The sequence below is a fragment of the Balaenoptera ricei genome, chromosome 3 (assembly GCF_028023285.1).
Source record: "Balaenoptera ricei isolate mBalRic1 chromosome 3, mBalRic1.hap2, whole genome shotgun sequence".
NCBI classification, from domain to species: domain Eukaryota; kingdom Metazoa; phylum Chordata; class Mammalia; order Artiodactyla; family Balaenopteridae; genus Balaenoptera; species Balaenoptera ricei.
In genome coordinates this window covers 171,166,885-171,182,909 of record NC_082641.1, presented here as the reverse complement: position 1 = coordinate 171,182,909, position 16,025 = coordinate 171,166,885, and the positions used below count along the sequence as shown (strand labels likewise).

Below are 16,025 nucleotides of genomic sequence, written 5' to 3'. Positions count from 1 at the left end.
AGGGAAAGCAATCCCAGGGATGCACACAGAGGAAAGGCCATGTGAGGACACAGCAAGAAGGTGGTAATCTGCAAGCTGAGGAAAGAGGCCTCACCAGGAACCAACCCTACTGACACCCTGATCTTGGACTTGCAGCCTCCAGAAACCATGAGAAAAGAAATGTCTTTTGTTTAAGTCACCCAGTCTGTGACATTTTGTTATGGCAGCCTGAGCAGACTAAAACACCATCTCATTTAAGCCTCACAAAACCCTGTTGAGAATGTCTTTTAATAAATGTACTGACCCTGATGAAAAGACCACCACTTTTTGAGTGCCTGCCCCACATCAGGCAGGTTACAGACACATGTCAAGGCTGTCTCTGTATCATAGACAAGGATATGGAGGCACAAACAAGCCAAGATGCTGCCCCATGTCACACTCTGTAAGTGACAGAGGCCAGGTCTGAGCCAGACCTCCATCTTGCTTTCCGCCACAACCCTCTTTTACACTTTTTTCCCTGATTCACATAATAAACTCTAATTAGATGCACCCAAGCTTTACTCCCTCTAAAATAACTTCTACAAACTCCCCAAGCACAGTCTCTGTCTCTCTATGTATGTGTATGTGTGTGTGTATATATACATATACATATATATATATACATATATATATATATATATATATATATATATATATATATATATATTCTTGTGGCCCATATTTACCACTAACAGCCACAATAATGCAAACTAAACACAGATGAATATGAACCACCCATAAGATGTCTTTTTTTTTTTTTTTAATTGTCTAGTCCAGGGGTTGGCAATCTTTCCATGAAAAGTCAGCCAGTTAATATGTTCACAGTTTTGTGGGTGAGATGGTCTCTGTCCCAAGGACTCAAGTCTGTCCTTGCAGCTTGAAAGCAGCCACTGACGATACACAAACAAGTGGGTGTGACAGAGTTCCCATAAAACCGTATGGACAAAGAAACGTGAATTTCCTTCCATTTTCATCTTGATTTGTTTTTCAACCATTTAAAAACATACCATTCTGCCTTCCGGGCCATGAAGAGACAGGTGGTGGGCAGTAAAAAGACAGGCGGGGAGCCAGATGTGGGCAGCAGCTTGCTAACCCCTGGTCTAATCCAAAACCACCCAATTGGCCAAAAAGAAAGCCACAGAGCCAGACGATGATGAGCCCTTGCCGTTTTCTTATTGAAAAATGTGGACTTTGAATTTCCAATTTGCTACAGATCCCTTTGCCCAATTTCTTATCCAGGAACACTTGCTATTACCAAACTCATTTCTAGGAACTCTCAAGTGCCAGAAAGGAGCTTGAAGGGGATAAAGTGCCTTCCTTCTGCATAATGAAAATCAAGGGAATGGTGAAAACAAACCCCCAAGTAGAATTTACGTCTTTTTTTTTTTTTAATAGCATGCCTTTTGCTTTATACACAAACAGCACTCGTCTTTCATCAATGCGGGAAAACATCAGGTTTTCCTGATGGTTTGTCAAATATTTCATAAACTCAAATTTGGTTAAGAAGGAGATAATAAAAATGGTTGACACGAAAAGGAAATGCCTCGTTGACTTTTCTAATCTAACCACTTCAGAGGAGAGCCAATCTCATTATCACATCTCTCACTGCTACTTAAGAGGAATCCCAGGAAGCCCGGAGAGATTTCTTCCCTAACTATCCAAAGAAGTAAAACTGGGTTTGCTCTGTTAACCACATCACTTGAGAATGGCCAGCTCCATTTTCAGCAAGTTTGTACATGTCTTTATTAAAATCCAGACCACAAGGCATGCAGACTATTTCACCTGAGTGGCTTTGGGAGGAAGGGGCACCTTGAGACTCTCCATCATCCCTTCGCTCAGGGGTCGGCGAATTTGTTCTGTAAATGGGCCAGACTGCCAGTACTTTCAGCTATGTGGGCCAGTCTCTGTCGCGACTCTACCACTGTAGCAGGAAAGCAGCCAAAGCCACCGGAGACAGCACATACCCAAAGGGGTGTGGCTGGGTACCAATAAAACAAGCAGTGGGCCAGACTTGGCTGGCAGGCCCTAGTTTCTGAGTTCTGCTCTAGAGCATCTGGAACTGAAGTGCAACGAGAAACCTAGAGAAAGGAGACGGGGTTCACTCCTCAACACGGCAAGCGTGGACTAAGCAAAAGGGGGTATACCCAATGTGAACCCCAAAGTTTGCATCCAGGGCTTGTGCTGCACATTTCTACCTTCTTTTTGTTCTCCACGTGCGGCTTCTCACCTTGGCAGCAACTCTATGTAACGTTCTCCAGGATGAGCAATAGTGGGCATTTATTTATTACTTAGATGGTGGTTAAGATCCTTAACTACCAAGGCCAAGGTGGAAAGCCAGCTGGTGTGATGTCATAAAGAAACAGTTATCTGGGTGGAGCTGAAAACCTCATCCTTACTCACAGATTAAGCAAAGTTAATCTACTTAAGTGGCTGGACATCACTCCCAGTCAGAGATGATATGGACTTAGAACCCAGGTCTTTGAGATGTATGTACGTATGCATAAACATACATACATAGGAACGAATGAACATTAAGTAAACAAAGAAGTAAGTTGTCAAAGATGCGTTTTTGGGGGCTGGGGGTTCTTAGCCTAAAGCTGTCAACGTGGATTTCTCTTTTTTTTTCTAAAAGCAAGTTTCTTTAATAAGTTTAGTCATTTTACCATCCCTTCTTTTTTTTAAGGTGGACTGTTTTTTTTTTATATCAGTTTTTTTAATTGAAATATAATTTACAATGTTGTGTTAGTTTCAAGTGTACCACAAAGTGATTCAGTAATACATAAATACATACTATATATAGATTTTTCAGATTCCTTTCCATTATAGGTTATTACAAGATATTGAGTAGGGCTCTCTTTTTTAAAGTGACCCCAAAAAGCCATTAGGGATGATACACCGAGATGTTCACTGCTGTGTTATTTATAATAGACAAACGCTAGAGACAACTCAAGTCTCCATCAGCTGGGGACTAGTTAATTAATTATGGTATGTCCTTACAATGGCTTATTTGCAATTATTAAGAATGGTAAAAATACAGAAATGTGCTCATATTATCAGGTGAGAAAAGCAGGCCGGAAGATACAAAGATACCATCTGGACAGAGAAAAGGTATCTACCATACCCAGTGCACATGCATAGAGAAAGAGCCAGAGGAATGTGTACCCAGAGTGATGCTCTCTGGGGAAAAGTGATTACGGGTGATTTTTTCCCTTACAGCAAAGCTGGACTTCATAATTTTTCTACAATGAACATGCATTGGTAGTAAGAAACTTTAAAACAAAATAAAACAAACAAAAGCCACTAAGGCTACAGTGGTGGTACAGGACGATGTAGCCTTCCCGGGTACTCTGGGAAGTACCAGTGAGGGAAGCCAGCAAAGGTCACAACAATGGTGACCGCAGTGGCATTTATAACAGCGGATAAAGTACAAGTTCAAAGTACATATGAGAGGGCCAAGGTTAAAAAGAGATTTATTGACGCTGCACGACAGTTAAAAATGAGACCCATGAAGCCTCTCTGGCAGCCCAGAAAATATGAAGGAAATAATGTCAAAATGAAAACAGCAGAGACTCACAGACATGGAAAAAAAATTATGGTCACCAAAGGGGAAAGGAATAAATTAGGAGTTTGGGATTAACAGATATACACTACTATACATAAAATAGATAAACAACAAGGATCTACTGTATAGCACAGGGAACTACATTCAACACCTTGTAAAAACCTATAATGGAAAAGAATAGGAAAACGAATATATATATATATATGTATAACCGAATCACTTTGCTGTACACCTGAAACATTGTAAATCAACTATATTTTAACTTAAAAAAAAGAAAAGAAAACAGCAGAACCCAAACTGCCTTACTGCTGTTGGAACTATGTCGAATATACCAATACGTATAAGAAAAATGCTAGAAAAGGGATGGGAAGACAGGAAAAGGTTTTCCATGCTGGAAATTGCCTCCAATTTTTTTTAATGATGTGATTGCTCCTTTAACGGTCTGTGTGTGGACTGCTTGAATGAATGTAGGCAAGAAGAGAGAAAATTCGGGCAGTGAGGACACCCATAGGTACTGAGTGCTTACTGGGTACCACCCAGTCAAGCACCTGGCTCACCTTCAAGTTCACTGAACTTTTTAATAACACCAGTAGGTTTGACTTTCAGGCCTATTTTAAAGATGTGGAAACTGAGGCTTAGAGAGGAGAAATAACCAGCCAAGGCCCCATGAGCAAGAAGCAGATATGGGATTTGAACCCACATCTAACTGACCCAGAACATGAGCACTTACAAGCTGTAGGACCCTACGCACTCAAAATTCAAACTTGGGTAACCTTTGGTGCCAATGCGGGTTCTTGAAAAGCCTCCTAAAGATAAACACCCATGAGCTGCCACTTTAAAAATGGACAACAGCCTTTGATGTGCATCCCCCATAGCTCCACTGCTTATAAGAACTGAACAATGAGAAAATAGTTCTCTGGTGAAAAATACAACTATTGAAACAAAATCTTAATGACAGCATTCTCTTCTCCGAGCTCGATTCATCCCCACGACACACAAATGCACACAAATTGAAACCTCAGCGCCGGTCTGAATAAGGCAGGGAGGTTTCCTCACATCATTCATATGGCTTGAGGATTGACCAGCCAAGATCTTGGCACATCCGTTCCTGCTGACAAGAACACCGGCCTGCGCGAAGCTCGATTCAGCAGCTCTGTTCCCTGCTACTTACAAACCACGGGGTGATACTCGGCCCAGATTTGACAAGGAAATAAATTACAGAAGCTATGAAGTAGAATGAATTAGCTGAGCAGGAGGACAAGTGGACTTGACCCTGGCCTAGCAAAATCCCACCATTATCACTAACTCGTTCGATTCTTCCAGGTGCAGCCCGTCAAAATCGTATTTGCCCAATTCCTGCCCAACATTTATTGAACAAAAACTGAAAAGGAGTATCTAACGTTGCCTCTTTTCTGACTTTTTGACAGCCTCCACAATAAATGAATCCTAGGTGTTTCCCACAGTGTAATTTGAAACAACTCAAACTGAAAGTCAACTTCTACAGTAGAAATTAACACATTTTACATCAACTATATTCAATAATTTAAAAAAAAAACCCGATGAAAGTAACAAAAATAAAAAAAATTTACAAAGGACTTCTTGGTTAAAAAATGTATAAACAAAAGGTCCTTTTCATAAATGAGCTTTATTTTCAATGCTGTTTAGTTCTAAGAGCCTGCATATTTACTTATTCCTCCCACCAGGTTACCTGCAAGTTAGGATTTCAAAAACCACAACAAATAAATCAAACACCTGTAGGATCCGGGCACTGACCACCCAAGTGTCATGTTGGCGATTAAACCAGAGAAGCTTCTATGCAAAATGCTGTATTTCCTCCAATGAGGCTTGTTTTTCAACCTTGAAATCATCCACTTGAAAAGCAGACCCCAAAACCCAAGCTTTCAGAACTGAGTCCCAATATCACCACATAAATCACTCTCATTCTAGAAACTATACAATTAATGGCCCCAAAAGTTACTTTAATAGAGGGCTTCAAGGCAAGGCAAAGTTTCTCATAAAACCCCCATCCACCCTGCCAACTGCTCTGCACCTCTCTTCCACAGGAACCCATAACACTTCACCCTTCAAGCCCTGGGGACAACCTCAGCAGCATGGAGTGGCCAAGCAGAGCCCATTGGGATGGGGAAGGAATTTGGACACAGACGCAGCAACTATGAACTTGTTCATTCCTCACAAATGCAGCCCAATAAGAGGGTGCATCAAACTTAAAAGCCAACCTTTCTGCTTCAGATCCCTGGATAAAGAAGATTTTTAAAAATCTGTATAATTTGAACCAAAAAAGGATGGTTATTAAAAACAAACCAAGAAATACCCAGAAATGGGTTTCCAGTGAAAGTTTGGTAGAAGAAGGATTCTGATCTGATTAAACAATCTAGATACCACAGCCCCTCACATAAACACCCTTCAAACTCTTTTAAGTAGACAGCATTTCAAGGCAGAGATCAAAGTGAAAATATCTTTGAAAAGAAAACAGTGACGTGGCTGGGAAACTGTGCTCATCTTGGCGAACATTTTTTCCACCCACCACAAGCTTGGACTTTCTGGGAAGGTCACCGGTTTTCTGGGCAGAAACATTCTTGAAGTCGTCAGGAATGGAGGAAGAGACACTCTGAGAAGGTTTCTGGTTCTGTATCTGGAGCTCAGGAGCCAAAGAGCCTGGAAAAGTCAGAGGGCAGAAACATCCATGAGGATGGGAAGCGGTTGCCTTGAAAACACTTTCAGGAAATATTTTCTGGTTACTATCACTAAGATTATTTTACATCATTTTCTGATTTTGTAAGTAATTCTTTGTTACACAACAATGTGAACACACCGCTGCCAAACTGTACACTTAAAAAAAAAGTAACTCTTTTAAAAAGTATCTACTTGATATGAATCTAACATTTTATTTTAGCCCATTCTCTATCACTGCAAGTCAGTGGTGACTTTCATAAATAAAAAGACCTTTGAGTAAACAAACGATTATTAGAGATAACTCTGTTAACTGAAGAAAATCTGGAATAGAAAAGGCCTAGAAACTGTATAAATGTTCATGAAGTTTGGGAATAGGTTATGATACAGGCCTACAGGGGAAAACCACAGAATTGTTAAAAAGATACACAGTTGGCCCTTGAACAACACAGGTTTGAACAGCGCCAGCCCAGTTATACGTGGATTTTTTTCAATAGTAAATACTGCAGTACTACACAATCCAAGGTTGGTTGAATCTATGGAAGCAGGACTGCAGATACGGACAGCCAACTGTAAAGTTATACTCAGATTTTCGACTGTGAGGAGGGTCAGCACCCCTAACCCCCATGTTGTTCAAGGCTCAATTGTATACAGGAACTCTCTGTATTACCTTTGCAACATTTCTATAAATCTAAACTCTTTCCAAAATAAAAAGGTTATTTGAAAAAATAACAACAGATGGGGCAGGAACAACTGGGTCACCACATGCAAAAGAATGAAGTTGCATCCCTACCTCACACCATATACAAAAATTAACTCAAAGTGGATCACAGACCTACTATTAAAACTACAAAACTTTTAGAAGAAAACTTAGGGGTAAATCCTTATAATCTTGGGTTAGGCAATGACTTCTTAGCTATAACACAAACAGAACAAGCAACAAAAGAAATAGATACATCGGACTTAATCAAAATTGTAGAATTTTGCGCTTCAAATGACACCATCAAAAAACTGAAAAGATAATCCACCGAATGGGAGGAAATACTTGCAAATCATATATCTGATAAGGCACTGGCATCCAGAACATAAAAAGAACTACAATTCAGTAATAACCTAACTAAAAAATGGGCAAAGGATCTGAAGACATTTCACCAAAGAAGATATACAAATAGCCAATGAACACATGAAAGCTCAATGTCATTAACCATTGGGGAAATGCAAATCAACCTTCACATCCACTAGGATGGCTATAATCAAAAAAACTGACAATAGCAAGTATTGGCAAGGATGTGGGGAAACTGGACCCCTCATACCCTGCTGATGGGAATGTAAACTGCTGCAGCTACTTTGGAAAATAGTCTGGCAGTTTCTCGAAAAGATAAATATAGTTACCATATGACCCAGCAATTCCACTCCTGGTTATATACCAGAAAACTGAAAACTTAAGTCTGCACAAAAACTTGTACACAGATGTTTATATCAGCATTATTCAAAATGGAAACATTGCAAATATCCATCAACTGATGAGCAGATAAACAAACTGTGGCATATCCATACAATGGACTATTATTCAGCCACAGAAAGGAATGAAATACTGATAAACACTACAACGTGGAAGAGTCTAGAAGACATTATGCTGAATGAAGGAGGCCAGACACAAAAAGCCATATACTGTATGATTCCATCAACATGAAATACCCAGAATAGGCAAATCCATAGAGACAGAAAGGAGATCAATGGTTGCCCAAGGCTGGGGGAGGGAGGAATGGGAAGGAAATACTTAATGGGTACTGGGTTTCCCTTTGGGGGGGATGGAAATATTCTAGAATTAGAGAGTAGTGACGGTTGCACAACCATATGAAAATACTACAAAACACTGAATTGTGAAGACTGACTTCCACTTTTTACTTATTAAAACCCTTTTCCATGGTTTGACACTCTCATTTTCTCCCTATCTTCTCCCCGCCCATACTTTTTTAATGAAGATTTCAACATATAGAAGAGTTATAACAGTTCAGCAAACACCCACATACACACCACCTTCAATTAATGCTTTGCTTTACTGTGTATCTATCCATTGATCCATCTACCTTATTTTTCATGTTTCAAAGTCGCAGATATCAGTGCCCTTGATCTCTAAACGTTCAGACACCTTTCTCCCTGTATTTCAAGTTTTTTATGACTTTTTAAAATTTCCAATTGCGCTCAGCTCCAACAATACAGAAATGAGTACAGGGAATAGCAAACTACCCCTTGAGCCCACTAACTTCCTCAGCAATCACAGCACGGTCACCTCCGTGGACAGTCTGGAGTAGATCCTTCCAACTCTCTCACTGGAAGTTATTTCCCTCACACACTCACTCAGCATTTATTCAATGTTTACTGCGTGCAAGTCACAACTGACACCAGAGTGTGCATACAGGTGACACCCGACCTTCTTTACTTTCAAACCATTCTCCTGTGTAGACAGGACCTTCAGGCACATTATCAATGATGGTGTTGTGTCAGTTGGTCGTATGGGTGTCCTTCGAGTTACCTGACTCTCCTCCTGTTCTTGGAGACTTAGGTGATTTCCAGTTTTTGATATCCTGAAAAAGCCAGTCTCTGCCTCCCTGACAGAGCCCTTTCTGGAGAGAAGCTTCCCTCACTCACGGCATGTGCTGAAAGAGCTGGCCTAGGTCAGGGATCTGTAAAAAGCTACACAGTAAGTAGTTCAGGCTTTGTAAGCCTGCCAAAATGGTCCAACCTTGCCATTGTAGTGCAAAAGCAGTGACAGACATGGGCTCCATTCATGAAAACTTCATTCATGAAAATAGGCAGAGGGTAGATTTGGCCCATGAGCTGTGGTTTGCTGACCCCTGACCTATGTGGCTGGAAGCAGGAACCCCCAATCCAAGTAGATCTGGGTGACACCTAGATATTCCCAGAAATCAAAATCAGGACACTGGGCTACGGGCTAAGCTAGCCTTGGGCTGAGCTGGGAGGTCACAAAGCCTGAGGCTACCATCCTGGTCACAGGCCAGCAGGTAGAGCAGTAAAAGTAGCTAGTTAGGTAAGAGAGGACGATGAAGCCAATGGACAGAAAAGAACAAAATGATGAAAACACACCGAGTTCTTCTCTGCCCCAGGACCTTTGCCAATGCTGCTTCTGGTGCTACTGTGCCTCTCTCCAGCTCTGCAAATGGCAGGCTTCCTCTCATTCTGTAGGTCTTGATTTGAATGGCATCTTCTCAGAGAACCTCTCCCTGACCCTCCTAAACTGCGAGCCCCCTTCCAATTCTCCACCTCACAACTGATTTTTCCCCCTATTTGCTTATTTTACATCCCTGTTATTCTGTGCATTCGCTGAAGGCAGGGACTATGGCTGTTTTGGTCTCAACTGTAATCCCAGAGCACAGCCCTCAAAAGACAGTTCTGAATAAATAAATGAATGAATGGATAGGTGGGAATCTAGAGAGACAAAGGCTGGAGGAGCCCCCCAACACTTCTACTTCCTGTGAGAGCTAGTTATACTTCCTACACTCTTCTGCGAATTCCTTGATCTCTTCATGAGCCCTCTCTGTACCTAGGCAGGCCTCATGTGAGCTCCCAAAAAGGGCCTCTCTGGGCATACATTACAGCCCTCATTCTGGGCTCTAAAATACTTTTCAGCAGCACAGAAACCCCTCCTCCCCCGATCTCCTAAGTCCTGGAATCATCCCCTCAAACAGCCACTGGGCTGGCACAAGGACCGCACAGCAACCCCAAATTCAGCATCTCAATGACTCAAGACAGCCAACTTTTCACTCTCTTCCTCTTTAGGGGAAGCACATGGAGATGGGCACAGCCTGGCCCAGAACCCCAGATTCTCCTTGTTTTTTTCCCTGAGTCTGTTTACTATGAGTCTCATAATTCACTAACAGCATGGTCCTGACACTGAAAGGAAAACCAATCCAATTGGATTTTTTTAGCCTAATGAGAAAATAAAATAGGCATAAAAAGCAGAAATAAAGCCTGAATACACTTCTGCTGGCTTCCAGCAGGCTGGGAGCAAGACCCGGCAGCACGCTAGCCTTTCAAGACGTATTTTCCACTTTGGTCAAAGTCAAGTATAGGCTAAGCACAATCCACAGAGCTGGCGAGGGGTGATGGAGCCATGGGCTCAGGGGAAGGCATCTCTTGGCAGCCTCTGCTGAGGCACCGGGCACAGCCAGGACGTGAAGAACACCATGTTCCAATCGAAGCTCCAGCCTGGACTGCAGTGACATAGTTTAATTCCTATAGACCCCAGTTTCCTCTCTAGTGTGGAGAGTTCTTACTTTGAAAGCAGAAAGCATGACACAAAAGTGCAGACTGTGAGGACAGAAAACGACCATCAGAGGGTCATCCTAGAGAACGACCCTGAGGATAATGACAACGAAGGAGAGAGGCGGGCTGGACTTACACGATCATGCAGAACATCATGAAGACATTCCATAGGGCGATGAAGATTCGAAAATATCTGAGGCTCAGCAAGAACTCCCGGATGTTGTCACCTGGAAAGTCAGAAAGCATTTTCACAAGCAGTGCTAACATTTCTGTTGTCACTGCTGCAGTGTGCTTCTACCCACCCCACACCCACTGCCCCCATGTTCCAATGGCAGCATGGCTTTTCATTTGGGCCACCTCTGTTCCCCAGCCCTGAGCACTCAGGCTATAGCTGCCACTGACCAACCCCCTGAGAGGACCAAGCACTCAGCCTCCGATTGGCTCAGGGAAGGGCACGTGACCCCAGTCTGTCCAATGAGAGCCAGCCCTGGGACTTTTGCCTGAACTACCGGGAAAGAGGCACCTGCTTTCTGCCAGGCTAGCTGGACTGCAAAGATGTAAGCCCAGTCCTCTAAGGCAGGGTGCAAACCATGGCCTGTAGGCCAAAGCTGGCCTCTGCCACCTATTTCTGTATAGCCCATGAGTGAAGAATGTTTTTTATATTTTTTAATGGTTAAAAAAAACAACAACAAAGTATTTGTGAGCCACAAAAATTACATGAAATTCAAATTTCAACAGCCATAAAGTTTTATTAAAATACAGTCATGTCCACTCATTTACATATTATCCATGACTACTTTCAACTTACAGAGGTGAACTGTTGCACCAGAGACTCTACGGCCCACAAAGCCTAAACTATTCATGATCTGGCCTTCTACAGAAAAATGTGCCAAGCCCTGCTCTAGGGTCACCTTTGTCAACACAAGCCAGCCTGATAGTAAAACCAACCCAGGAGGAAAAGAGAGCTGGGGAGGGTCACAAGCTGGAGAGCCAGTTTAAGCCCTGAATCCACATGTGCCCAAGGACCATTCTACCCTTCGATGTTTCAATTTGCTTTAGCCACTTTGAGCTGGTTTTCAGTGTTTACAACTGAAAAAGCATACTAATTCAGGCAAGTAGAATGGGAGTTATGCTTTGGTGACGACTAACTCTAGTCCCCTCTGATGCCAACGAACAGAAACCACTCCAAGAAGAAGGTATTTGGTACATTAAGACTCCAGAAGGACTTCCCTGGTGGCACAGTGGTTAAGAATCCGCCTGCCAATGCAGGGGACACGGGTTCCAGCCCTGGTTGGGGAAGATCCCACATGCCGTGGAGCAACCGAGCCCGTGCGCCACAACTACTGAGGCTGCACTCTAGAGCCTGCGAACCACAGCTACTGAGCCCACGCACCTAGAGCCCGTGTTCTGCAACAAGAGAAGCCACCACAATGAGAAGCCCGCACACTGCAACGAAGAGTACCCCGCCCCCGCCGCAACTAGAGAAAGCCCGTGCGCAGTAACAAAGACCCAACGCAGCAATTAATTAATTAATTAAAAAAGAAGACTCCAGAGACTCGGGTTCCAGGACCTTCCTCTGGGGTTCTGAGTTGATTGCCCAGCCTCTTGAGGCCTCCAGAATGAAATGAACGGATCCAGATTAGATGATCTACAAGGGTGTTACCCAAAGTGTCATCCACAGACCAGAGATGGAACACCGGGCAGGAGCTCAGAAACTTCCACAGCAACCCAACATGACCACCACCTGGCACTGCTGCACCATCCAAGCGCATGAAGAGCACAAGGTCTTGCTCTACATGGTTTAGACAAGTCCAGTGCTGTCCATGCCACAGGGTTAGCGACACGTAGCAGCATACCCTGTATAAGTGTTGGCCCAGCACAGACTGCAAATGTCAGAGACAGATCCATTCCCAGAATGTCTGCAAGGCACTGCTTGGCAAGGCCCTTCTCTGAGCCCAGGATCACAAAAATAGCCTCTCTTACCATGAACAAACGCTGACTAAAGGCCACTCATCCCAGGGAGTAGCTGAGTGCAGGGGATACAGGAAGGAATGAGACACATGTCCCTGCCCTAAGGAGCTCACAGGGAGAACAAATACTAAGCAAGTAACCACACACCTGATTATTCACTAGGACAAGTGCCATGGGAGCTATAATGGGGGAACCCAACCTGGCATGCATTGGGAGGCGGGTGGGGTCAGAGTAAGTCTCACTGGGAAACTGTGAACTCCAACCTTAAACGTGAGCTGGGGACTTCCCTGGTGGTGCAGTGATTAAGAATCTGCCTGCCAATGCAGGGGACACGGGTTTGATCCCTGGTCCGGGAAGATCCGACATGCCGTGGAGCAACTAAGCCCGTGCGCCATGACTACTGAGGCTGTGCTCTAGAGCCCGCACGCCTAGAGCCCATGCTCCGCAACAAGAGAAGCCACTGCAATGAGAAGCCCACGCACTGCAATGAAGAGTAGTCCGGGCTTCCCGCAACTACAGAAAGCCAGCGCACAGCAACGAAGACCCAACGCAGCCAAATAAAACATGGGCTGGAGTTTACTGACCTTCCACAGAGGTGACGTGGGCCTACATGTGCCCCAGTTTCCTCCTGTGTAAATGGGGATGATGGGGGACTGTGAAGGCTGCAGCACAGTGCCTTACAGGACACTCTCAATAAATGAAGCCACTGTGATATTAGGGATCAGCCAGGCAGAGGATGGAGGGAGAGGAGCATGATCTACAGGGTCAACTGCCAACACAGAGTCCTAGTCTGAAGGAGCCTAGCAGGGAGCCCCCGATCAGAGGGAAGCCACCGTTCTGACTATCCTTGTCACCAATGCTCCCGCCACTTTCGAGCCCACGTGGCCAATCTCCCACCTACCACAGCTCCAACTCAGATCTATAGATCACAGCCCCAGGGGCTGGAATAGTGCCTTCCATGTAGTGGGTAAGCAACATATACAGCTGCTGAATGAATGCATGAATGAACAGACGGACAGTCTAGTGATTGAGAGGACAACCTCTGGAGTCAGAAAAACCCAGGCTCAAATCCCAGTGCTGTCGCTGATTTGCTGTGTGGCCACAAACAAGTTGAGCCACATCTCTGAGCCTGAGTTTCCTCATCTGTAAAACGGGAAAATGCTCCTTACCTTTTAGGAATGGAGGTGGAGTGAAACACCCATAGGAAGTACCTAACAAGGCAGCCACCACCTGGCAGGCCCCCAATAAAGGGAGCTGTCAGACTGCCTTCAGATTCGCTGCCCCTTAGGGTTCCTATTGTCCTCATGCAATGCTCCATCATAGCACCCACCACCTGGGCCGCAATGCCACCTCCTCAGAGGGCCTTCCCTCCACACAACCCAGCCAGAGCAGCAACCCCATTGCTATCCTCCCGACATCTTCTTCTTCACTGTCTGTTCCTTGTTTAGGGACTGTTTGTCCCACCCCATAGGAGTACAACCCAAAGGCAGGAATGACTTCTGTCTTGTTCCCTGCTGTGTCCCCAGCATCTAGCACAGTGGCTGGTACAGAGCAGGTGTTCAATAAATGTTTGGTGAACGAATGAATGAATGGATACAATAGTCATGTACAGGTCCCATTAGACTCCAAATAGTCACATGTGTCAATTTAGCAGGAAGTATATATTCTAGGGCCTCCAGGATCCAGGCATGTGAAATGATACAAAGATAAGGGGGCGGGGGCTGGGATGAGGTAGAGGCCACAGGCCCGGCTTCAGTGGGGTCCTCCTTCTCAACTCCTATTCAACAGGCGTCAAAAGGTCGCTTGAACCCCAATTTGTAGAATGTTCCAATTTTTTCTTGAAAAATCATACGTCTGAATCTCTATATGACATCTCCTGATTTATTTGAAAGCTAATCTAATTGAAAATTAAACAAACAGGTCTACAGCATTCTGGAAACAATAGGCTGTTCATTCATTCACTCATTCATTCATTCATGCTGGAATGCTGGAACTGCAAGGACACAGATGAGCCAAAACAAGCTGGAGCCTCTTCTCTGGAGCTTAAGGTCAAGTGTGAGAGCTGGATATTAGCCAAATGACAGCATACATAAAAGAAAATTATAACTGTAAGAAGTGATATGAGTGCTGACCTATGCAGGGAGGTCTGGTAGGAGAAAGCAGTGGATGACAGAGGTGGGTAGAAGGAACAGCACAAACTCAGGCACACACACACTCACACACACACACACACACACACACCCCTAAAAGAAAACTGGTGAAAAGGAACTGTCCTCTCTGAAATGTACCAATTCCAGGGTACAGAAAGGAGGCCTTACCTGTGCTGGGCTCCCTCGACTCCTCCCCAAAGCCTTGCGTGTCCTTCTTTTTCCTACAAAGAGAAGCAGACAGTGACCCCTTTCAGTAGGACAAACAGACCACTTAGTCCCCGGGCCCTGATCCCCAGCTCAGAGGGGAGCTCTAGCCCTACCGTTGGTTTGCTGTGTGACCTCTTTTGCGCGGTTCAGTGATGTTCCCTGGGCCACCCCTTGCCCAGCCAATCACAGCCATGCCTGCAGCCACCGACGGGGTGGAGAGAGTGGTTCGAGGGAGCCAGGTGCGGGGCTGCGGGTACAGATTAGGGCTAAGAGATTCTCGGGGGATGGGTCTGAGGCTCTCATGGGTGCGAGCAGAGGGATCCCGCGGGAACTGAGAGTCCGCAGTTCAAGCCTCGGCGGCGCGGAGAGTCACAAAAGGATGGACCCGGTTGGAGGCGGAACTTGGGGCTGGGACCTGGGGGCGGGGCCGGCGGCGTACGGCGTGCACACGCTCGCGAAGGCGGGGCTACGGGTCCCCCGGATGGAGCCACGGTCCAACGCGGCCTACTCACAGCTTGAAGTTGAGCACCGCCCCGGCGTTCATCAACAGCGTCCTGCAGAGGGAGAATGCGGTTACCTGTACCGTCCCCACCCTGTCGGGCCCTCACGTCCCATCCTCTGGTCCCCCTAATTACCCAAAGAGCAGGATGTCCCCGATCATTGTTACGGCCGGAGCGTCCGTCAGAACAGGAAGCGGAAGCCTCGGGAAGGGAGGGGAGAGGAACACGAGCCGACCAATCTCGAAGCAGCTCTGGAGAGGGCTGGACCAATCAAAGACCAAGGCAGGCAGGGTCCCGCCTTCTGCAGGCCGAGCCCCCTAAAGAAAGAGCGAGCGCCGCTCCTTGCTATGAAGGCTGGGGAGGGTAACCAAGAAAGGGCGGGGCGACAGCATGACGTCATCCAAGGGGGCGGAGCCATCTGGGGGCAGGGTTGGGTAACGGATTGGAAGCCTTTCGCGCATGCGTGAGAGACCAGCCCTCCAGAGCACTAGCACAGCAGCTTTCCCTTCTGCCGGGCTGGGCTCTCGGATGCGGCTTCTGGAGAAACGGTGCCCCCTGATCATTGAACTGCATAGGAGAATGAGTCCTGATGCAGTGGGCTCTACCGGGCATGGACGTCCCGACTGTTGTACTCCAAAA

General features: G+C 45.3%; 1 protein-coding gene across 2 annotated transcripts; it reads right to left on the bottom strand.

The window, feature by feature from the left end:
* Positions 1-5,206: 5,206 nt before the first annotated feature.
* SMIM7 (small integral membrane protein 7) lies at positions 5,207-15,619 on the bottom strand. 2 transcript variants are annotated; one of them, XM_059918170.1, is made up of 5 exons: positions 15,522-15,619; positions 15,399-15,440; positions 14,848-14,900; positions 10,695-10,785; positions 5,207-6,256 (listed from the first exon to the last, which is right to left on the bottom strand). In XM_059918170.1, the coding sequence occupies exons 1-5, from the start codon at positions 15,545-15,547 to the stop codon at positions 6,241-6,243; spliced, it is 228 nt and encodes a 75-aa protein (XP_059774153.1). In that variant the 5' UTR covers positions 15,548-15,619; the 3' UTR covers positions 5,207-6,240. The 2 variants fall into 2 exon arrangements, with proteins under 2 accessions (XP_059774153.1, XP_059774152.1); XM_059918169.1 differs by lacking the exons at positions 15,399-15,440; positions 15,522-15,619 and adding an exon at positions 15,000-15,392.
* Positions 15,620-16,025: the final 406 nt, after the last annotated feature.

Bases quoted from the DNA above. Each gene is read 5' to 3' on its own strand.
- SMIM7 (XM_059918169.1), bottom strand. From the start codon at position 15,079: ATGGCTGTGATTGGCTGGGCAAGGGGTGGCCCAGGGAACATCACTGAA. The intron at 14,901-14,999 runs GTAGGGCTAGAG...TTCTCTTTGTAG, and splicing joins GGTCACACAGCAAACCAACG to GAAAAAGAAGGACACGCAAG. The intron at 10,786-14,847 runs GTAAGGCCTCCT...CTGACTTTCCAG, and splicing joins GTCGAGGGAGCCCAGCACAG to GTGACAACATCCGGGAGTTC.